Raw genomic sequence first — 23,096 nt, 5'->3', positions numbered from 1 at the left:
AGAAAATGGAGGACAAAACAAAATCTATGCAAACAGTAAAGGATTTCTTACAGGTTCAGCCACCAAGATTTATCAGGAACTGGCCTACAAAAAATTGATCCTTTCCAGTGTCGGACAGGCCACAAAGAGGCAGATACAGACGTCCTAGAGGCAGATCCCAGCCCCAGAGCTCATACAGGCTTAAACAGTGGGGCGCTTCTACCTCCAAAAGTGGAGAGGACAAAGCACAGTCATACAGGAAACAGTCCCAATGACTTCTCTACCAGCACCAAGCACTTACCTTCTTGCAGCCCCCTTAGCGGGAAAACTAGCACTTTTCTCTCAAAATTGGCACATGATCACCCAGGACAAATGGGTATTGAATATAGTGTCCCAGGGCTACAGGTTCCACTTTCACACCCTGCCAAAGGCAAAACGTATGCCAAACCTGCCACACAATCAATGGGCAGAGGCACAAAAACAAGTTTTGTCCCTTATGAACATGAGGGCTATTCAGCAAGTACCACAGCAAGAGCAGGGACAAGGATTTTACTCAAGACTTTTCTTGGTACCCAGAAAGAGTAAACCCTGGAGACCAATACTGGACCTGTCTATCCTAAACACATTTCTGAATGTTCCAAAATTCAAAATGTTAACTCTGCAGCAGCTTCTGCCCATGCTGGGCAAGAAGGCTTGGCTTGTAACTTTGGATCTAAGAGGCATACCTGCATATCCCAATCAGACAGTCTTGCAGAAGATACCTCAGATTCATAGCTGGCTCAATGCACTACCAATTCTCGGCACTGCCCTTTGGCTTATCTACTGCGCCCAGTGTCTTCACAAAATGCCTGGCACCAGTAATTGCATTTTGCAGACAAAGAGGAATTCAAATATATTTTTACTTGGACGACTGCCTTCTACAAGCAGAGAACAAGGACACTCTACTAAAGCATCTGGCGTTTGTAAAAAGATTATTAATTTGCCTAGGGTACACCGTAAACGAAAAGAAATCAAAACTAGTACCCTCTCATGAGATAATATTCCTGGGTGCAAGCTTAAATACAACTGCCCAGATGGCTTATCTCATGCCAGACAAACAAAGGCAACTAACTTCTTACTTCAAAATGTTGGCAACAAAGACCCAGTTATCTGCAAGAAAAATTCTGCAGGCTTTGGGCTTCATGGCATCCTGCATTCTGCTAATTCCATATGCCAGACTGCATATGAGGAAACTTCAGTGGTACCTAAAAAGTGTCTGGACTCAACATTGTCAAAGCCTGGAAGCATTAATTACCCTCATTCCTTGCCTGCAACAGGAGTTTTGATGGTGGGCACATGCCTGTCACCTCAACAAGGGACAGCCATTTACGCTACCCACAGCCAGGCAGTCAATAACAACAGATGCATCAGATTATGCCTGGGGAGCACACATGGCAGGAGAATGTATTCAGGGCACATGGACACAAGCCAAATGCATCTACATATCAATCAAAAAGAGATGCTAGCTGTTCAGAATGCCCTGACAGCTTTCAAGGATCTACTCCATCCAGGACAACTACTGATAAGGATGGACAATACTACAGTCATGTGGTACATAAACAAGCAGGGAGGCACACATTCCTACCCCCTCTGCAGACGAGCCATGACTTTGTGGGACACAGCATTGACTTATCAAGTACACCTGCAAGCACAATTCCTGCCAGGAAAGAACAATATTCTGGCAGACGAACTAAGCAGAAACCTCACGGATCCCCACAAGTGGAAACTGGATCCACAAGTCTTCAGCATGATAACATAGGAATGGGGATGCCCAGACATAGATCTATTTGCCTCCCCTCACAACTGCCAACTACAGAAATTCTGCACAAGGACTTACCACAAGCAAGCATGGAAAGTGGATGCTCTGTCATTCAGCTGGAAAAGTCTAACAGTATATGCCTTTCCTCCTCTGCCTCTCCTCCCCAAGGTGCTCCTAAAAGTCAGACAAGAGAAGCCAAGAATGATTCTTATTGCCCCAGACTGGCCACGCCAGCACTGGTACCCAATCCTAAGAAATTTGTCTCAAGGCCCAGCCTGGACATTGCCTCTAATTCCTCACTTACTGACCCAGCGAAACAATCAGATTCTGCACAGCCAACTCAAGACCCTAAATCTGGCAGCATGGCAGATAATGTAACCATTCAAAACACAACTCTCTCTAAAGCAGTGATGGATGTTATTTTGGAGGCCAGGAGGCTCAGTACCAGAAAATCTTGTGCAGAAAAAAATGGAAAAGATTCTGGGCTTGGAAGCAGGCACAAGGAATTGTCACAGCTGTACCAAATATCCCTCGGATTTTACAATACCTGACTGAGATGCTGGACAAAGGCCTATCCTTTTCATCAATTAAAATTCATGCCTCTGCCTTTTCAGCTCATTACAATACGGAACCTCCTATTTTTTCCCATCCTTTGCTAAGGCAGTACTTCAGAGGGGCCAAAAACATAAGACCTCCAAGGAGAGCCCCAATACCTGCATGAGACCTCAATTATGTCTTGGAAAAACTCACACTGCCACCCTTTGAGCCAGCCAATACAGCTGATAGAAAGTTTTTATCTTGGAAAACAGCTCTGCTCCTAGCAATAACCTCTGCAAGGTGAGTTTCAGAGATGCAAGCACTCATGCCTGTGGAACCTTTCATCATTTTCCATCCAGGCAGGGTTTCTCTAAAGACAAACCCGACATTTATGCCTAAGGTAGTGTCCAGTGTGGCCCTTACCAAACCATTCATTTGCCTACCTTTTATCCAAACCCACAGAATAAGGGTGAGAGACTTCTGCATTCTTTGGACATACACAGACAACTATGTTTCTACTTGGACAGAACTAAAGCTTTCAGAAAAACTGAGCAACTTTTAGTGGCATATGCTGCAGGATCTCAAGGAAAGCCTATCTCAAAACAGACTATTTCAAAATAAATAAGCCACTGCATTCATTTCTGCTACTCACAACATGGCAAATCAGTGCCCAAGGGCATTAGGCCTCATTCTACCAGGGCAGCAGCCACTTCAGCAGCCTTTCTCAGAGGACTGCCAACCAAAGACATTTTAGAGGCTGCATCGTGGAGTTCAGTGCACACTTTTACAAAACATTACCATTTACCTCTCTACTCTAAATCCAGAGCAGGCTTCGCCACTGCAGTTCTGCAGGGCCTTATAGCCTCTCCTAATCCTATTTAGGCCCAGCCACCCAACCTCAGCTTTGGGATTCAACCCAAGAGTAATGACTGCAACAGTGAAACATGATGGACATAGTACAGTTGTGTACCTACCATAAATGTAGATGTTAGAGTGTATTCACTGTTGCAGTCCAGGTTACCCACCCACCATCCCCCTTTTCTTTGCTGGGACTTACCTATACTTCTCTGTCTTATACAACCTATGTGGTGTATTTGCTTGTAGATGAAGGAAATGTTCATTTTACTGCATGCATAATTATTGGTATATTTTTTAGCCTACCATTTTGGGGGCACCTGACATCTGGGGCAAGAAAAACTGAAGTAAATGGCGTCGGCTGCATCTTTTATACCCCTGGCGCACTGACGCCCGGGAAGAGGCGACAGCAACCGACGCCAGACCTAGACTTTGGAATTCTGGCCGACTGCGGGTAGCCTGCCAGCAGGATAACCCAAGAGTAATGTCTGCAACAGTGAATACACTTGAACATCTACATTTATGGTAGGTGCACAACTGTACTTTATTTCTACTACAATTCTCATCACTTCTACATCCATCCGGTCCAACCGTAACTGATGTTACATTGCCACTGGAACCCAAAATGGGTGTATAAAACCCTTTGTTCCTTTTACTAACTAGTTCACATTTTATTACCTCTAAAAAATTGTCTGGATAACCTCTATGAAACATTTCTAGAGCTATGTTGCACTCTTCATAAAAAAAGTATCTACATTAGAAACCATCCTGGCCAAGCGGACTAATTGGCCTTTTACCACCATTGCTTTTTTGACATATTGGATACCCGCTTGTAAAATGTAAATACTTATTTGAAAACATGAGTTTTCTGAATATGGTGGAATAAAAGCACTTATTTTCCACATCTTTACTAATTTCCACATCCAAAAAAGTAATTTGATTCATTGAATTGGGATGTGAATTTTAAAAACTCTACTGTATTATTGATGTATACAACCCAAAGTATAAACACATCATCTAGGTACCTAATGTATAGTGAAAAACATTTCTTGTAAATACCATCAGGAACATATTCTTTTTCCTATTGGGCCTTGACGTAATTTGCAAAACTAGGGGTGTAAGCTGCACCCATTGCAACTCCAGTAATTTGTCTATACATTTGTCCTTCAGAAAATATAAAATTGTTCTTGAGTACCACATCCATTAGTGCTACCTATGCATTAATCTTATTTGGGCTTTAACAAAAAGTATTAAATAGCTGTTGTTCAAACCAAGCTATTCCCTCTTTATATGAGGTATTACTGAAAATAAGTTTTGCATATCGATAGTTAAAAATCCCTTTCTCATTAAAAACAGTATTCAATATTTCAAGAAAATGCCACATCTTTTTAGATATGTATTATTTTCTAACCCTCTTTTTATGTTATGAGCAATCCATTGTGCTGTAAAATAAGTTTTTGATTTTGAACCATCCACTATTGGTCTAAAGGGTAGGTTATCGAGACATTTGTGCATCTTAGGTACGTTGAATATACTAGCTATCACTGGTTTCTCGTTATGCATATAATCATAATCTATCTTTGTGATTTGCCCATGTAAAACCATAACTTCCAGTATTAAATCAGTTTTCTTAAAGGCAGTATAGATTTCATTATAAGAAACTTCCTCATAAGTATCTGCAAACAATAAAGCATTCATATGATTTTTGTAGTCATTCATACTCATAACTATCCCACCCCCTTTATCTGGTTTCATCAAGCTAAGGTCGGGGTCATCTGTGAGCTCTTTTATTAGCCTCATTTCATTCCGGTTGCTAAACCTAAATCCCAGTTTTCTGTCACACTATATGGTTGAATATCCAGGCCCAGTGTGGAATATACAGCAACATGGACATAACTGGTATATATGTACGTAGTGTTTAATTGTATGGCAAAGAACTACTTGTAATGTCTGCATGCCAAATAGATTCATTCATAACATTGCATGACCTATTTCTCAAAGATCAGAGTGAATGTGCTGCAACTTTAAGAAGCATGTCAAGGGCTGAGTGTGCACATATAAATACAGGGCATGTGCTATTTCTAGTGCCATTTTGGAGTGCAGGCACAGTGTGAGCATGTATGATTGCAGTAGTTTATGTATAAGTTACTTAAGTTAGTCCATTAAACCTCTGTTGTGATGTTTGTATATAATAAAGCTGCTTGAACAGAACCCATGAAGACTCTTCTATTGTGTCCAAAGTAAGTGTGTGATATCATTGTTTGGCAAACCTTCCAACTTTATTTGATAGGGATTCCTGAGAAAGCAAAATTCTTAAGTACTTGTCACAAAGGCCGTAACATGTCTAAGCTAGTAGGAATATGACTGAAGAGGAAATTTAAGACATGCAAGTGATATGCTGGCCAGTTTTAAGACTACATGGGTATCAACATGGCTTCTGCTGTAGTCACAGTACCTCTACAGCCCTTATCTCCTTTATCAACACCATCTCACAAGCCAGAGACCAGAACAAACTAGTCTCTTGCCTCTTTCTCTATCTCGACACCGTCTCTCACCGCCTCCTCTTAAACTCTCTGAACTCAACCTATCTACCTCTACTATTGCTTGGTTCTCTAGCTACCTTAGTAATCACTTATCTGTATAATGGCTTTCAGCTATCTCCCCTGAACTCCCTATAAATATGGGAGTACCCCAAGGTTCAGTACTGGGTCCACTACTCTCTAATAGTTTTACCAGTCACTTATCTACCTCCACTCCTCAGTCTTTGCTGGTACAGTATGTTGGTGACTCTACAGTCATCACCATAGCCAATACCCTATCCAGCTACAGACTACAACTCAGAACATCTTTTTGACTATCGACAAATGGCTCAATCAACACCAGCTAATCTTTAACCCAAAGAAGACCAAACTCTTGCTCTGTGTCCCACAAACAATGCGTCACCTAAAACCTACTTTCTCTATCTCCTCCCAAAATAACACACCCATCAGTACAAACTTGCACCAAACTGCTCGGGGTAATTATTGATGACCAACTAAAATTCAACCTATATGTTCTCAGTAACATTAAGAAAACCCACCAAAAACTTGGACTCCTCTGTAGGAACAAAAACTTTTTGTCTAGTAAGGCCAAGACAGCCCTGTCCCATGCCTGTCTACTACCAACTCTTCTTTACAGCTCTCAAATACTCACCAACTACAAACAACACTTCTCACTAAATTAGAAACCACCTACAACAAAGTTGCCAAATTTGCTGCTGAAATCTCATACCATTTTCACCACTGCGTAGCACTCAGGAAACTAAGAGCTTCCCTATAACCTTCTCCTTTCTCGGCTTCAGATAATTCACTCTATACTGCACCATCTTTTTGTCCCAGCATTTCCTCTATTCTCTCCCAGGACACTTCGGCTCTCAGAACAACATCTCCTTACCATATACAAGCCAAAGTTCAACTTTGGCAAAAAACTTTACAGCTATTCACCAGCTAAAAAATGGAATAAACTTCCACTTGTCATTTGAGATATTAAACCCAATCATCAGTTCAGAATTGCATTAAAATTCCACCTAAGCAACATAAGACTGTCAGTGTAATCATCCCCCAGAGTGACCCGATTTCCATTGGTCAGCCTGTCTCCCTCCCCCAACTGTATCACTCTACTTTCTACCTCTTCCACCTAATTTGTCAGCACAATTCCTACTACTTGTTCTCTCTCTACCTTGTACCTGCATTTTAATATTGGCATCAAGTCAAATTATGTATATAACTTGTACCTTCCCACTGCTACTCTTAGGCTGTACATCACTGATTTTTAGAAGTTATTAGCAATCACATATCTTATCTCTAATTTATATTATTGTTAATTTTTAAATCTTGTTCTACATATCTATGTGGTATGTCTTTTGCAGTCATTCATTAGACTATCTTTGTATTTGTGGAGTTTTTCTCCCCAAGTCTCCACTGAAAAAGGGCTGCTGCAAAACTGGACCAAACCGGTCAACAAATGTCAAGTAAATTTGTTAAAGCAAGCCTGTGAAGAAGTTGAGGCTTTAAGACCTAACAGGAGGGCTGAAAATGGACATTGAGAAGAATAATGGATTTAGCATGACCCTCAGTAATATTTAATAAAGCATGGTAATAGAAAAAAACTGCATCAAAGAATGTAACTTGGGAAAAAGTGTATCAAACTAATTATAGGAAAAATGACAGACACTACTGAAGGTATACCACTAATAATCGCTTCATCTTGTCAGCATGCTCTCCATTTCCATTAAACCCTTATAAGTGAATATTGTGTACATGGGGGGGGGGGGCACATAAAACAGCATTAAATACTGTACAGTGCTGGAAAAAACATAGGTGTTGAGGTATTTTGGTAACATAGCAGCTGTGTATCAAATCTGTCCAGTATGCCTTCTGTGGGCATTACTCTAAAGATCAGGAATTTGACTGGAAAGAATAGACTATATAACACACTTGCCAATTCCAATGTCATTTTACACACTCAAAATAAATATTTTAGTACATCACACTTTCATGTAAGGTGTTATGCATATATCCGTTTGCACTCATATTTTTACTAGTAAGGCAGGACTTTGCTTTACAGGATTGGTCTTTCATAAGATATATGAAACAAGTTTACATCATAAATGTATTAAGGGAATTGAGTTGTTGCGCAAACAATGACAAGTCTATTCATGTTATGCATTGCAGTTTAAGCTTGGTTGCTACAAGTAGATCTTTACTTACAAACCACTGACTATTGCCTTAACTTGAATATTGTGCAGATGGCATTTATCATTGTTGCAGGTATCTGTGCCTGCCTCTACTTCCTTTTCCTATGTTTTATGGTGTTCCGGGTGTTTAAAAACATCAGTGGCAAGAGAATGTCCCTTCCAGCAATGTCCAAAGCCCGCAAACTTCATTATGAGGTGAGAATGTTGCAAAACATTGCTGTCATTTTTTCTTAATAAAAGTAACATTTATATTTTAAATCCTGTATGTAGAACTATGATGCCTTGCACTGGAGAATGAAAATGCTGGAGTCTTTGCAGTCAGTGATCATGCACATTAAGAACAGTGCATTTTACAGAAACCAGTAGCATTGTCTTGCACCCAGTGAAGTAACTGTTATAATTACATATGCTGTTTTTTTCTGGATCTTGAAGATGTGGAATTATACACCATATCTGGTTTTGTTTAGCTTGAATGTCTTGTCCTGTCTTTGATTTTGTTTGCAGATTAGGAAACTTGAGAAGGGGGTATGCAGTGACTAGTATATGTCATCTGTGGTCTTTAGCATTTCCATGTGTATGTGAAGACATTCATAATAGAGATTAATTGTGGTAGAAAATTCAGTAGAATAGAAGTTAGCCACAGACAGACATCTGTTCAGCTTGAGTTCAAAAGCTGTGCAGACATCCCATTTCTAGGTGCTAGCTGATGTACCATGCCAAGGAACATAAGAAGGAAACTTATATGGAAAGAAAAGATGAACTCTTTCCATCTTCATTTTTGTTTTACTGCTGAAAATAAGCTCATGCCATCTTGTGCAAGTCTGTGGAGGGCTTTTTGACAGTAGTTTCAAGTGTTTGAAGAGAAATAAGTACCCTTTTGTCTTTCTTATTGATGATTGTGACTACATTCATTATTTTTTCTTCAAGTGACATGATATTTGTGAAAGTCACCAAGACTGGCTTGGGAGATACCCATCCCCCTGAGGTTTGCCATCAGCAGTGTTTACTCTATTGGAGAACATTTCTTAAATTATGAGCACTGCTTAGTATCTGGTAACCGTGCTTACTGACTGATCAATAGACTCTTCTGAGTAGTCTTCACCATCATAAAATGAATTCTGAATCTTCACCAATTCTGCCTTCTCTATTCTTAAAACATCCCTCCCTTTTTCGACAGTTGATAGTGTATTCCTTAATATCCCTCTTAAGTTCCTTTTTAAAATCCTTTTCCTTTTTTTTAAATGGATCCTGTTCAAGTAAGAAAGAGCTTCTGACCATTTGTAACAGAACCAGCTTAACTGTCCAGAACTTTTTTCACCAATTTTACAAACATTTCCTTCAGATGAGTGGTAGAAAATCAGTAATGCTCGTCTAATTTTATTACATGTAAATTATCCAAGTAACCATCTAAAGGTTCATGAACAGGAATTGTTATCCACAATTGGATGGGTATGTCTTGATCCAGGAATATGTACTGTTACACTGGGATCTGAAACAAAATTTTTACTACATCCTTTCTCAAGTAAGAGGTATAGTGTATACAGCCTTGTGCAACAGTCTATTCATCTGTAAGACCAATGACCATGGTATAAGCATCCACACAATGACCCATTTTAAGTCTTTACTCTTTGTCCAACTTGCAGTTTATCATGGGTGACCATGTTTGTGTTTCCTAAATATCACCATGCCCTCAATAAAACCCAGAATATCCATCTTCATACTGCTGTGAAGTTCTGTGTTGTGCCTGTCTGCAAGTACAGGGAACACTTTCATGTACTTCCTTACTCCTGCATAACAGCCTTCCTTTTCTATTAAGCAGGAACTTGAAGAAATTAATAGCATCACCTCTCTCTGTAGTGCTTACCTAAAAGCTCTCAGTTCTTCTAAGGCCTCTTCTTGCAAATTCATGTTTTTTTCTGTAACACTGCTATCCAATGTTCCAGATGTCTTAAATAATCAAGCATGCTCCTTTAAGCAGCTCCATTCTAAATAACAATACTTAATGAAGGAAAGAAAGTGCCCTTTTCCATTTACTATGTAAAAGTGTGCCTGTATAACAGCAGTTTATCATGTACTGTATAACCAATTGTCCCCACTGAGCATTTGTGGAACTGGCTTCCAGAAATAACAGCAAGAACAGTATGAAACTTGTTGACCTGATTCATTTTAGCATTTCTAGCTGTAGAAGGTGGGAGCAGTTTTACCCAATCAATCAGACAAAATCATGCCCGCAATGTTATCCATTTATTAGCATAATTGCCAGTTATTTGATTCTTCCTAAAAAGGAATATGGATGCTCCTACTCCATTTTGGCCGAGCTCAGTTACAATTTATGGTTGGCCCTTAGCACATGAACTAACCACTCTCCTGGTATTTAAAATATTTACTTTTAGAATGCTGTCTTTTTGTAGGCAAATTTCCACATCCATCCCTACCCATTGCATGTTGTATTTTTCATTGCCCAGGTGCTGACTTGCATCCTGACTGGTAACACAACATCCAGCTGTCATTCGTATCACCCAAATACTACCCCGCATAACATTATAATCCCTGTTGCATATGTTACAACAGCTAATTCAAGTCCATTTGGCATAACATCTTCACCCTTGGTCAAGCAGCCATTACTGTTAAAACAGGCTACACTCTGATTTGCTCAGTCACCCGCTATCCTACTTCTGAATGACCCTGTGTTTGCAGTTCAGTTGAAAATATTAAGCAGCTCAACAGACTGGCATGTATTGCATGACAAAATCAAAGTACCATTTAGATTTCCTGTGTAATATTCAGCGCAACAGTTAATTATTCCACTTGTTGCTAAACAGCTTTTGATAGCTGCTGGTACCACATCATTCTAGTCTTGAAAAATCAGAAACATCTCTTCTTCAACCAGTCATTCTAATGCTTTAATGTGTTGACAGTTCAGTAGGCTCTTAATTTCAATCAGTGTATATGCTGTGCTCCCTTTACATGCTAAAAATAGCTGGGATCATACTCTGTTACAGCCGTCAAAGTTTCCTGAGTCAGTAAAAATCCTGTATCCGATAGGAAAGTACAGCTTCAACAATGCAGGGTTGTTGTTCTTTCGGCTTTTCCTGGTTAGGGGTTGCCACAGCGGAACTCTGGTCCTCTAATGATTGGCAGTAGATTTTTACGGTGCTGAGGTGCCAGCCCCCGGTGCCCAACCTTCAACAAAGGCACGGCCATTCATGCATGTCTTTCGAATGCCACTCGACCATGGGGAGGACATGCAGACTCCACACAGAAGGCACTCCAGCTGAGAATTGAACTGGAGAACCTCTTGCTGTGAGGTGACAATGCTACAGCTGCACCACCGCAGCTTGATTAAACAATGCAGGGTACAAGAAGAAATTAATTTTCCATACACAGCAGTCCCTCATACACATAGTGAACATTACTGTTTTCAAAAGAAAAGTGGGCAGTCATTGTCAAAGCAAATATGCTTACTTCTGTCACCTTGTTTATCTTGTGTGCATCACCACTCCATTCTTAATTCTGTATGTTTCAGACTAAACCAAAATATGCTAGTTATACAAGGTCATTTGCAGACCTTGTACTAGATACAAACACATGAGGCACCTGGTCTCTGACTCTCATACATGCCGTTTTTTGCAAAATAAAAATAACGCCTATGTAAACCTACCTTTTCCATTACACCAGTAACTGATATCTTTTCTCCTGAAAGCTCTGTTTTTCTGATAGGTTTACCTCTCTTTCAGCTGCTCCAATTCCATCATAAATTAGACAAGTCACTTAGATCACTTGTATGTGTACTGTAGCCTTTTATGTGAGTGTTAAGGCCACAAACTTTCTCATCACACATGGAATCCTTTCTGCAGTCTTGATAATATCTAAATGCGAATTCTAGACATCAAATGCAGTTTTGGCACCATCCTCCATACTGTTAGCCACCATGTTCATCCTGACTGGCTAGCTGACAGATAAAATATTTATTTTCCGGCTTCCTAGATTTAGATATAAACTGAAGTGAATGCAGTGTGCCAACTAGCAACTAAAGCTTAAAGCAACCACTCTTCACATCTTTGGATTTTAAACTTTATGAACTTTAGAACAAACTGGGAGATATCTGTAACATCTTCTCTTTCAACAGAAGTAAGACTTAGACTGTTTTTAATAGGTTCATAGGTAGATACTAGGCTATCTGCCCTAGGGCATTTACAAGCCTAGCCAGAGTGTATTTGGCTTCCGCCTTCCTATTAGATTAGCCTACTGTGCCTCTGTAAAGTAGGTCACAGAAGGTACCCTTTTAAGATTAGTTTACTGTGCCTCTGTCTAGCAGGGACACAGCAGAGATCCCAGGGGTGAATTTGTGATTTCCCATCCACGCGTCTAGATTTCGCTTGGAGGGTCAGCGAGGGGCTATGTCTAACATGAATTGGGATTCTATTCCAGAGTGACGGGAGCCTCTGGGAAATGAATCTGTCCCTCCAGCATGTCCTATTTATTTTTGTGCTGAGGTTTAGGTCCCTGGAGCATGTAGCTCTAAGGGACTTGGATTTTTTGAGGTGGAGCATGTCCATTAATTCTGGGTTTGACATGGCTTTGTACGTCAGGCATAGATCGCCTCTGAGTAGGTGGTAAAAAGTACCCAGATCCAAAATTCATACCTTGTAGATCCTCCTCCCCCTTGGAGCAGTACCCATCTTTAAGTACTAGTAGTATTGTAGACTACCTAAGAAGACCACAGTCATGAAACTATGGGTAGATGCTGAATGGAGAAGTATTCAGATCTGACAGGTTGGGAGGCTGTGGACTTTGACTTGTGACCAGCTTCCTGACCACTGCATGACACTTGGGAACAATGGAGCCTGGATAATAAATGCATTTTCCTTCAAGTGGTGCAGCCTGTTTCTAGTTGTGTAGTCCCCCACTGATCTGATTCCATGTCTGCTGCAGAAGATGTGCAGGTAGAAGCCTTGGGCAATCCTAGTAGTGCCATATTTGTCCAACCAACACTAGTTCTCCATGGTCATAGAACTGGAAAGGGAAACTGCCATGCTTCCTACTTCCAGTGGTTAGACTTGCTCAACCAGCTTTTTGTTACCCTGATCTACCCAAGCATGTGAGGAGTCAGGCTGGCAGCTAAGATGATTTTTGACCCACAGCCATCTCAAGTACCTGCTGTCCGAAGACATGCTTTGTGTTGTGAAGAAAGCCAAGACACCCACTAGAAAGTCTTGGCTAGTGACATGGAAAAAAGTCTTTTGTATCTTTTCAGTTTGCACATGTGACATTATAACTCCCAGTTTATTTATGTTTTTTGCCTTGTATTTTATACTTGTACTGTGCCATTCTTCTTTCTGATGTCTGTGTACTACCAGGCTATCCTGGTAAACATAAATCTGGCACAGGAAGGTAAAGAAACAAGGGTGCCCTCATTCGTTCCTTTGTCAGATGTTTTTAATGTGCTCTCTTACTCTTCAGTTAAGTCCATGTAACTACCATGTTGACATGCATCCCACAACAGCAGTCCCTAGTGAACGAGTCCCATTTCAGCTACTTTCTTGGTGATGACTTGATTATCCATTAAAAAAAAAGACTTTCACATCCTTGAGATTTTTTTCCTGAAAAAGCTGATTTAAACACCTTTTTGAAATGGTGGCATTGGCTCCACTTGTCTCGTTCTTGGAAGACTTTGTGGAAGTCTTTACATCAGCTAGATGGATATCCAAGTTGCATCTGATCTGTAATGAGGTATTTACTGTATTTTACACAGACTGGGTTAGCCTCAGAATGATCCCTTTATTATTGACAAGTGGTTTTTGAAATACCTTTCAAACAGTCTTGCAGAAGAAAGAAGTGCAGGAAAAAGTGGGAAGCAAAAACGATGGACCAGGTAAAAAAAGGAATACTATGTGGGAAACATAGAGTAGTCCCAGCATCAAACAAACATAGTATCACTCTACTAGTTATGAAAAGTGATTCTGCAGATGACCCAAATGATCATGAGCAAGATAAAGATGGACAACATAATCAGACATTGTTCATAAGAGATGTCAGCAACAACCAGCTCACTAGTCCACTGGACATCAAGGGCAGATAATTTCACAGATACTGTACTGCCCCAGACACAGCTTACATTGAAAGAGGAAGAATAGCCCACCCTGGAAGTAAGAACTGTGCTAAGGAAAATGAAGTCCGGGAAAACAGCAGACCTTTAAGTCATAGCAGATATGATCAGGATGTTGACTGACTTGGAGGAGAAATGGTGCCAGAGGGTACTCATAGCAGCATGGAGACAGACCTATCCCAGATGACTGGAAAAATGCACATTCTAATGTCCGTGTACAAGAAGAAAGGGGAAATTCACAACTGTGTGCAGTATAGAAGTATCATACTCATCACACTGCTTGAAATTGCAGGAGAGGAGGATTCATACATGAGTATATTGGTAGAAATTAATGGGAGATGTGCATCCTAATTCTAATCTGAATTGCTATGTAAGTGACCAAATGTTTGCAGTGAGGTACTTCAGAAGAAGCTAGAGATAATGGAAGAGTCCACCATGGTATTCCTACACTTGGAGAAAGCATATAGAAGGGCCTAAGAAAGATGATTTGGGCAGTCCTATTGGGGTTCAAAGTCCCAGAAACTTATAATTACTACAAGTTATGTTTTAATAAAACAGTTACATGTACATATAGTGTTTGGATTTGCAGAGGGGTTTCCAGTGGGACTAGGTGTTACGTCAGGGTTCAACTTTGAACACACTGTTCATACTGGTAATGGAGTACATTAGTAAACCAGTCGGGGAGACAAGATCAACAAATGCAGATGATGTGGCATTACAAGCAGACTCTGAACAAGAACTTCAGCAAATGATAGGTGAATGGAATGTAAAACTGAAGGCAGATAAGATAAAGCTGAGTACAGATAAGACAGTTATGACAGCAAATGGGGGGAGCCGGAAGAAGGTGAAAATAGGAAAATAAGCAATGAACCTGTTCCACTCCACTTCTCAACCATCCCCCCAAGATAATTTAGTGAAGTCTGAATGAGGAGGTCAAAGCTAGAATCAGAATTGCAGCAAAACTGGACAGTGAGTCTGGGTAGTGTATTACTGAAGAATGTCAAAGAAAATAATGCATACAAAATAGTGGTATGACCTGTATGCCCAGTACTTATGTATGGTACAAGCAGCTAGGCAGTGGAAACAGAACAGCTAAGGAAGGCTGAGGTGATAGGATGCAGTGCTTGAGATGGATTGTAGGATGCACAATAAAAGACAGTTGTAGAAATAAGGACAACAGAGCATTTGTCTTGGTAGCCTCAGTTGTAGAGAAAGTAAAAAAAACAGATTACAGTGGTTTGGGCACATGAACTGGAAAGCAGAAGACAATCTGGTGAAGATTCGAGACAGACAAAAAGAAGACCAGAGGAAATTACAGCATCTAGAAGACTATTGAACAAGGTCTCAGCTCCTTGGACAACCAGGAAAAAGAAGGGATGGAATTATTTCATGGCATTGAGTTGAGAGAGCGCAACAGTTGATGCAGCACCCTGATCCAATGTTGATAATGGGGAAAAAGAGGGTTGACTAGATACTATTGTTTTGCATTTGATCCAACAAGGAGAGTGAATTTTACAGCTACCAGATGGCCTCAGGCAGCCTAGGTATTGTGAACAGAACTAAGTCCTTCAGATTGATGGATCAGTTCTTTGACTTTCATGCAAGGGGAAGTGGGTAATCCAGTGTGTAAACAAATCCTCTCCATATTGCTAGCTAACTGCACTTTTTATTATGAGAAGCATAGAACAAGCAGATCAGGAAACGGTCAACAGTACAAACTAACTGTAGCTGCAGTCAATGAGCCGAAAAGGGGTTAGGACCACATTCCTGCAAGGAATTATCTAAAAGAACTCTGCAGGAAAACTGCTGTTCTTTCCCCTTCATTCCTGGTAAGGGTTTGGGCATCTTCCCATTTTCCAGAAATTGTACTGCAGCAATGATCCTTATGAATAACATAATACCTACCATTTGAGAAACTCACCATAAATGTAGATTAAGCAGAATTGCTGTTGGATTATTTGCTTTCTTACTAATTTTTTTCTTTGCAGTAGTAATTTTGAACGAGTCCGCCAGGAGAAGTTGTAGCCAGGAGAATAAGATGTGCCCCTTTTACCTGTATCTGTATTAAGAAGGAAGGTATGACAGTCAGGACTTTCAAATATCATTTCATGAAGGATGTTTTTTCTCTGCAGAGCATAGTCTTCACTTCATCAGTTTTACTTCTACCTTGACTAGTTTCACTTACACTAATTTCCTTAAAGATTAATCATTCCTCTACAGAACCATCAAACATTTTTTTGGTTTTCCAACCCATTATTTATATTTTGTAAAAATATATTTTGTGATAATTTTTTCTGTCCATTATGTAAATTAGTATGTACATTCTCTAGCTATTGCACCTCATGCATCTATTCAAAGCTGTTTAAAATTTATTGTGTGTTTACTGTTATTGTCAAATGTTATAGGTTTTCTCCCTGGGCTTCCACTGAAAATGGGTTTCCTACCCAGTCGGACTTTCCCAGTTAGCAAATGTCAGTCAATAAATAAATCGGACAGTTTAGGCAGATAACTCCTGCAGCTAATTCTCATACATCATGAATTTTACTGCAGTTATGATCCCACATGAGCATTTACTGTAGTAGTGAATTTCTCACATGACTGCACTTTCTGTTGAATATATTGAAACCGTGATCCTTTGTTTAAATAGTCATAGATGACCTTCCTTAGATCATTATTGTAGTATTCCAGATCACTGGGTTATCTTGTCAGATAACCTGGATGTCTGACTGGGGTATTCTTCATCCATTGTATGATCTAAGCCTGTGGGTGTGAGGGTACTTAAGGAGACGTACGAGCATGAGATCCTCAAACTGTCTCATGCCAGTCTGAATACAGGTCTCACACCTGTTGGTCTGTACGATGCATGGTCGCCATTATCGTTCTTGCCGTCACTTGTTCAGATAAGTGTGCTAAGAGGAGAGAAATGCAATTGTGGTAGATAAATTCCTTTATAAAGGTTCACTACTCCCAGTATCTCCTTTACCTTGGAGCAGAACCAGACTATAACAATTGTAAACTTTGTAAATTGTTTTTATCAAAAACCTTATATTTGCATCTTTCTTTTAATACCCATCTAGAGACCCAGTGCCTTAAGTGCCTCTCCCAGTGCCAAGTGGAAGAGCCTTTAGCATCTGATATCCTTCTTATTCCGTAAAAGGAATTCAAATGACCTAAGTCTGGACCATCATCTGCCCAGTCCAACTTGGACATAGCTGTTGAAGCTCCTCAGGAGCCTGCAGCACATTCGACCTCTTCTGTGGCTCACAATATCACAACTCTGCTGGTGCAGCGATGAGACTCAGATGCGCGCTACTGGAGAAAGGGGTACCTATGCTCATTTTCTGAAGGACCAGAGGGCAACTCTCAAATATTGGTATGGGAAGAGGTGCCTGGGTCTTTGAAGTATACCAGGGGTCAGATTCGCTACGTTTGGTTAAAGCGGATGTCACTCCTGAGAAGAAACAAAAAAAAAGTTTCTCCTTAGACATGCCAAGAACAAGAATAGATGGAGTTCTCAAGACCTATTTTGGGCCTTTTCGGCTCTGAAGCCACCACATTTTGTTTCCTCTGCACTTGCTGATTCTATCCTTCAGAAGTGACAGCACGAGTCCTTTTCTAAGAAGGATTAGGCAGATTCTGAGTCAGATGAACATTCCATGTCCTACTCATCCAAGATTCATTCAGTAGGTCAAATGGCTCTAATGATGAGGATACTTTATCCTCTGAATATCCTTTTGAGGAAATCTGTGAGCAGACTGTCATGAATATGATGCAGCATTTTTAGTGGGAATCCAGATAAATATCCAGTTTCCTTTAAAAGGTATTCTAATTTACTAGATGTTGGCACCCCATATGCCTGCACCTGTCCCTCCAGTTTTGGAAACTTTTCTGGATGCTTTTGCATACACTTCTACTGCACCTGACTCAACTTCCAGTGCCTGAGAGACCTAATAGGTTCTGTAATATGCCTGAAGACCTACAATTTTTATACAAAAAATCCTTTAGCAGATACCTATTATTTTTCTAATTCAACAGACAAGCCATCTAAAGATTTACCTGCTCCTAAGTCCTACCCTTAGACAAAGGTAGTAGGACAATGGACAGATATAGAAAGAAGGTGTACACCTCTTCCACCATGGCCTTCAGATGTTAATCACTAACCTCAAATGACCAAATATTTGTTGTTTATTCTGACTGATTTGACTAAAAGCCTGTCATCTTTGGAAGTGTCTGATAAACAGCTGGCTATTTCCATGCAGACACAAGCTCCTCTGGTAGCAATTAAGTGCAGTTATGGAGGCTTAAGCTCTGCAGTGATGGAGGCTCAAGCACCTCAGGTAGAAAGGCATAGTATTAACTGCAATTGTGATGCAGTGATGGAGGCTCAAGCACCTCAGGTAGAAAGGCATAGTATTAACTGCAATTATGATGCAGTGATGGAGGCTCAAGCACCTCAGGTAGAAAGGCATAGTATTAACTGCAATTATGATGCAGTGATGGAGGCTCAAGCACCTCGGGTAGAAAGGCATAGTATTAACTGCAATTATGATGCAGTTGTAGAGGCTCAAGCACCTCAGGTAGCAAGGCACAATATTAAGTGTAGTTATGATGCAGTGGAAGCTTCTGCTTGAGCAACTGCTACTGGATCTGTCATCAGAAGATATGCATTGCTTTTTTTCCAGTCCCTGCCTGAGTATGTTAAAGCTAAACTCTGGCTTCCTCTCTTAATAGAGAGGTGGCTAGCTTGTTTTAATCCTTGCAAGATCAAGGTAAAATAATGCAAGATTTCAAACAAATCTTCAATTCTCTTCCCAGGTATCAGAGAAACTATCCAGGTAAGCCCACTTCCTTTTTTGGGGGGGACCCTAGGTCTTTAAAGTCAGAAAACTGCCTAGATAGAGATTTTAGGACAAACCAGTCAGACTCAAAGTCTGTGAGTCTTCTTTTTTCAGGAAAAATCTGCCTATTTCTTGCCTCCTCCAGTCCCCCTCAGTCCATCCAGTTCTGTCAAAAATTCTGAACTCACCCCTTTCTGCTTGGTAGCTCATACATTCAGTCAAATGTGTACTTTCCATTATTCAACAAGGTTACAGAATGACCTGGAAGGAGACTCCACTGTTCAAAGGTATCCCACCATCTGCTGTCAAGCAGAGAAGGCTCTAACCTCCTGTCCTGCAGGCTTTTCACAAGCAAGGCACAATAGAAACTGTGCTATCACAGAATGTAGGGGGAAGGATTTATTCCAGTCTTTCTGATGCCCAGAAAAGGAGAATGTCTCTTTCTAGATTTGTCCCATCTCAATACTTTTCTGAGTGTGCCTTTTTTCAAAATGCTGTCTCTGCAGACTTTCCTACCTTACGTTCTTGCTCAGGAATTCCTAGCATCTTTGGACTTTAAGAATGCTTATCTCCACATCCTCATTTGCACTTTTTATAGGAAATGTTTAAGATTTTTAGCATGTTCATCTCTCTCTCAGTTCTCTATGTTACTCTTTGGGTTATCTACTGCCCTCAGGGTCTTCACAACATACACAGTGCCACCTATTTCCTTTTTTAGAACTCTGAGAAATTAAAATAATGACCTGTTAATACAGGCATCTTCTCAGGAGATTCTATTATAGCATCTCTGCTACACTATCTCCCTCCTTCAGAGTCTGGGGCTCACAGTAAACAGTCTATGTTGACCCCATCCAAGACCTGGTCTTTCTGGGTTGCAGGCTAGACATAAATCTCATGCTAGTCTTCCTACCACAAGAGAAGGTCCAGGACCTCTCCAGCTACTTTTTCCCTTCAGTCCTGCCCTGCAAGGGAAATTCTCAGGGTCCTGGGGTTCATGACAGTCGATACATTTTGCAAGACTACACATGAGAAAGTTCTAGTGGTACTTCAAATCTCTCTGATCATAGCATTGTCACCCTGTCAGCACTGTGATCCTACTTATCACCTTTCTGAAAAAGTTTCAGTGATGGATTCCTTAAGTAAAGCTCAAGCCAGACCTTCCTTTCAAGCTTATGACTCCTTCAAAGGACCTGCACACACATGCCTCAGAATCTAGCTTGTGGGGCATGGACAGGTTTCCCAAGTATCCAGAGGCAATGGTCGCCAGGTCAAAGGACATAGCACATCAATGTGAATGAAATGTGTGTACTGATTCAGGCTCTGCAAATCTTCTCTCAAACATGGTTTCTGGGTCCCCTCAGGATCTCCATAGACAACACAATGGTCATGTGGTATATAAACAAGTGTTGGGGGAAAAATCGTATCAACTATGCAGACTGGCTGTTATGTGGGAACAGGAGGACAATGTCTTGGTAGATGTAAGCAGAACTAGGGAAGATCCTCACAAATGGATATTGAACAGGGAGATCTTCCTAGTCATGGGTTTGTCTGAGTGCCACCCCATTTGTGGACTATTTGCCACCACTCACAACAAGCAGCTCCAGCTGTTTTGCTCTAGGACTTCTTGAGCTCAGGCCTGAAGGACAGATGCCATGTCCTTTCCATGGGAAGGCATGTTTTTTTGACTTCCCGTTGCCTCTAATCCCAAAGGTCTTGTTAAACGATCCAGAGGAATAAGTCAGAAGGCTTGCTTGTGATGCCCTTTCAGCACAGGCAGCATTGATTCCTTTTCCTCCTCTCTTATCTAGCCAGGAGTCATCACTGCAGGTCATCTTATAGTGACTTTGTCCACATAACAAAAAGGCTTTCTACTTCCTCCCAACCTTTTCTGTCTCAGCATGACAGTATAGATGATAGGATTCTCATCCCTTTCAGACATAAATTTTTTGAGGACGTGCTACAAATTTTTCTGAAGGCAAGGAAACCTGCCACTAGAAAGTCTTGGACATCCAAATGGAAAATATTTTTCATCTGGTGTCATGCTAACAAGCAAAATCCTGCTCAAACTGAAGTTCCTACTATCCTTTCTTATTGTGTGCGTTAAGAGCCTGTCTAGCCTATTACCCAGTTAAGACACACATCTAATATTTCTGCATACTTCTAAAAAAGGATATATGTTTAGTACATGTATTTTACATTACCTTCCCCATGTGATTCTGTACAGCAGATGTGTTACTCGGACTTTTGTAGCTTATGACAGATCATTGATTAAAGTTTGCTACAATGTATTTAACCATAAGGATCAGTATAATTGGTGCTGGCCATTACTGAATGTTCCCTCTTTGCACATATTTCATGACTAACCAAAAACTCTCTTACAAACTTTTCTGCCTTTAGATCTGGATATGCATGAGAAAGATGTAATGATTTTCCCCTTGTTTGCAGTCTGCTTCCTTCATTTTGATTGCCTTTTAAGTCTGTAATAACCTTTCTTGAAATATCCTTTTAATATAATCTTATGAACAGGCACTAGAGGGATTGCATGGTTCACACTTAATGCTCACTGTTTTCACCATCATATACTTTGATTGCTTGTGCTCATTTTTTAGTACATGATCTAAGGGTTCTGGTTACACCTGTTTACAAGTAGAGTTTTTTATTCTGAAAACACTCCTTTCTAAGGTATGTGTGTGTGTCACACACAAGCATACACACACCAACGTTGGGTGCAGCCATGTAGACCACACCTAGAACCCCCCCCCCAATCCTAATGCAAGTAAATAAAGAATTATGGGTTGACTGGCTCAATCTAAAGTAGCTGCTTTTTCCCAATGGCTTTCATATAAATGAACCAGAACTCCAAAACGCTGGACTGCAAGAAGGAGAGCACCAAATGCAAAAACGTAAAATAGGTACAGGTTTATTCCAAATTAAGCGCTTTTCATCACAGTAGATACTGTAACTTCTTCAGATGAGTAAAACACTGGGCGCGTGCCTTTAAATAGTCAATAAAACAATATAATTGTTTAAGTAATTAACCAGTATTAATTAGTCAGATGGTTCTCTTGACAACTAAGCAACAAAAAACAGTGCTCTTAGTACCCTAATGTTCTGAACGCTTCATAAAAACATTAAACATATATACACGCACCCACATGCAAAGCTCAAACCCCTAACCCTACTAAAGAAACACTAATTAGTATTTCTTATGCATCATAAAATACCTACAAAAATGATTATACTTTACAAATACAAGATATCTAAAATACTATAAACCAAGTAAAAGGAGCACCGGACACCACGTAGTTCAAGCGCGAAGTTTATTAGCAAATCCACACCACGGACATAACACCAAAACACACAAACGCTCCACAATTCCTTATACGTTTTCGTCACCAAATAACTTCTTCAGATGAGATACTGAGAACACATTAGGCATTAATAAATACCTATCCTAATTTAAATGAACCAATCATGTAGTGAATAAAGGTGCAATCATTTTAAATAGTGAAAAAATAAATATCTTAAATCACAAAATACATTAATAAAAACATGTCAGAAACTTTAAAATTTTTTAAAAAACAGTTTTCATTAAATAAATATTATAGGGTTGCCACGGTGGTGCAGCGGTTAGCGTTGCCACCTCACAGCAAGAGGTTCTCCTGTTTGATTCTCGGCTGGGGTGCCTTCTGTGCGGAGTCTGCATGTCCTCCCTGTGGTTACATGGGTTTCCTCCAGGTGCTCCGGTTTCCTCCCACATCCCAAAGACATGCAGTAGGTGGATTGGACACTCTAAATTGGCCCTAGGTGTGAGTGTGTGCGTGTGTGTGCCTTCTGTGGAAGGCTGGGCACCGGGCTGGCAACTCGACACCATAAAACTCCACTGCCAATCATGAGCGGACAGATGATCCACTGTGGCGACCGCTAACTGGGAAAGGCCGAAAGAAGAAGATTAAATAAATATTATAAAAATAAATATGAATATATAAGATATATTTAAAGTGTATTTAAAATTAAATAAACAATCCTACACCCTCTAGTGGATAACAATGGGTATATATCAATTTAAACAACTTGAGTTAATTATGTTGAGGTTACTATAGTTTTGCAGCGCTCAATTTAAGGACTGGTTTGATAGATAACATATCATTCGGACCTGGACTGGTGCATGCATCTAAAGTTATTTGCCAATATGGTTCTCTATATTCAATCCTATTTTCCCAGGGGCCACCTCTGGGGTCAGTA

The 23,096-nt window shown here is 40.3% G+C and overlaps 1 protein-coding gene across 1 annotated transcript in view; it reads left to right on the top strand.

Moving 5' to 3' along the window:
* WLS (Wnt ligand secretion mediator) overlaps positions 1-23,096 on the top strand; it is a 903,497-nt gene that overhangs the window by 609,438 nt on the left and 270,963 nt on the right. Inside the window, exon 9 of the mRNA XM_044085601.1 lies at positions 7,956-8,099. Coding sequence (XP_043941536.1) covers positions 7,956-8,099 — 144 coding nt within the window. The remainder of the gene's footprint in view (positions 1-7,955; positions 8,100-23,096) is intronic.

Source organism: Protopterus annectens, chromosome 10.part0 (genome assembly GCF_019279795.1).
Source record: "Protopterus annectens isolate FY-2018-M chromosome 10.part0, PAN1.0, whole genome shotgun sequence".
Taxonomy (NCBI): Eukaryota; Metazoa; Chordata; order Ceratodontiformes; family Protopteridae; genus Protopterus; species Protopterus annectens.
The sequence above is the reverse complement of the archived record's forward strand: the minus strand, read 5'-3'. Positions and strand labels throughout refer to the sequence as shown.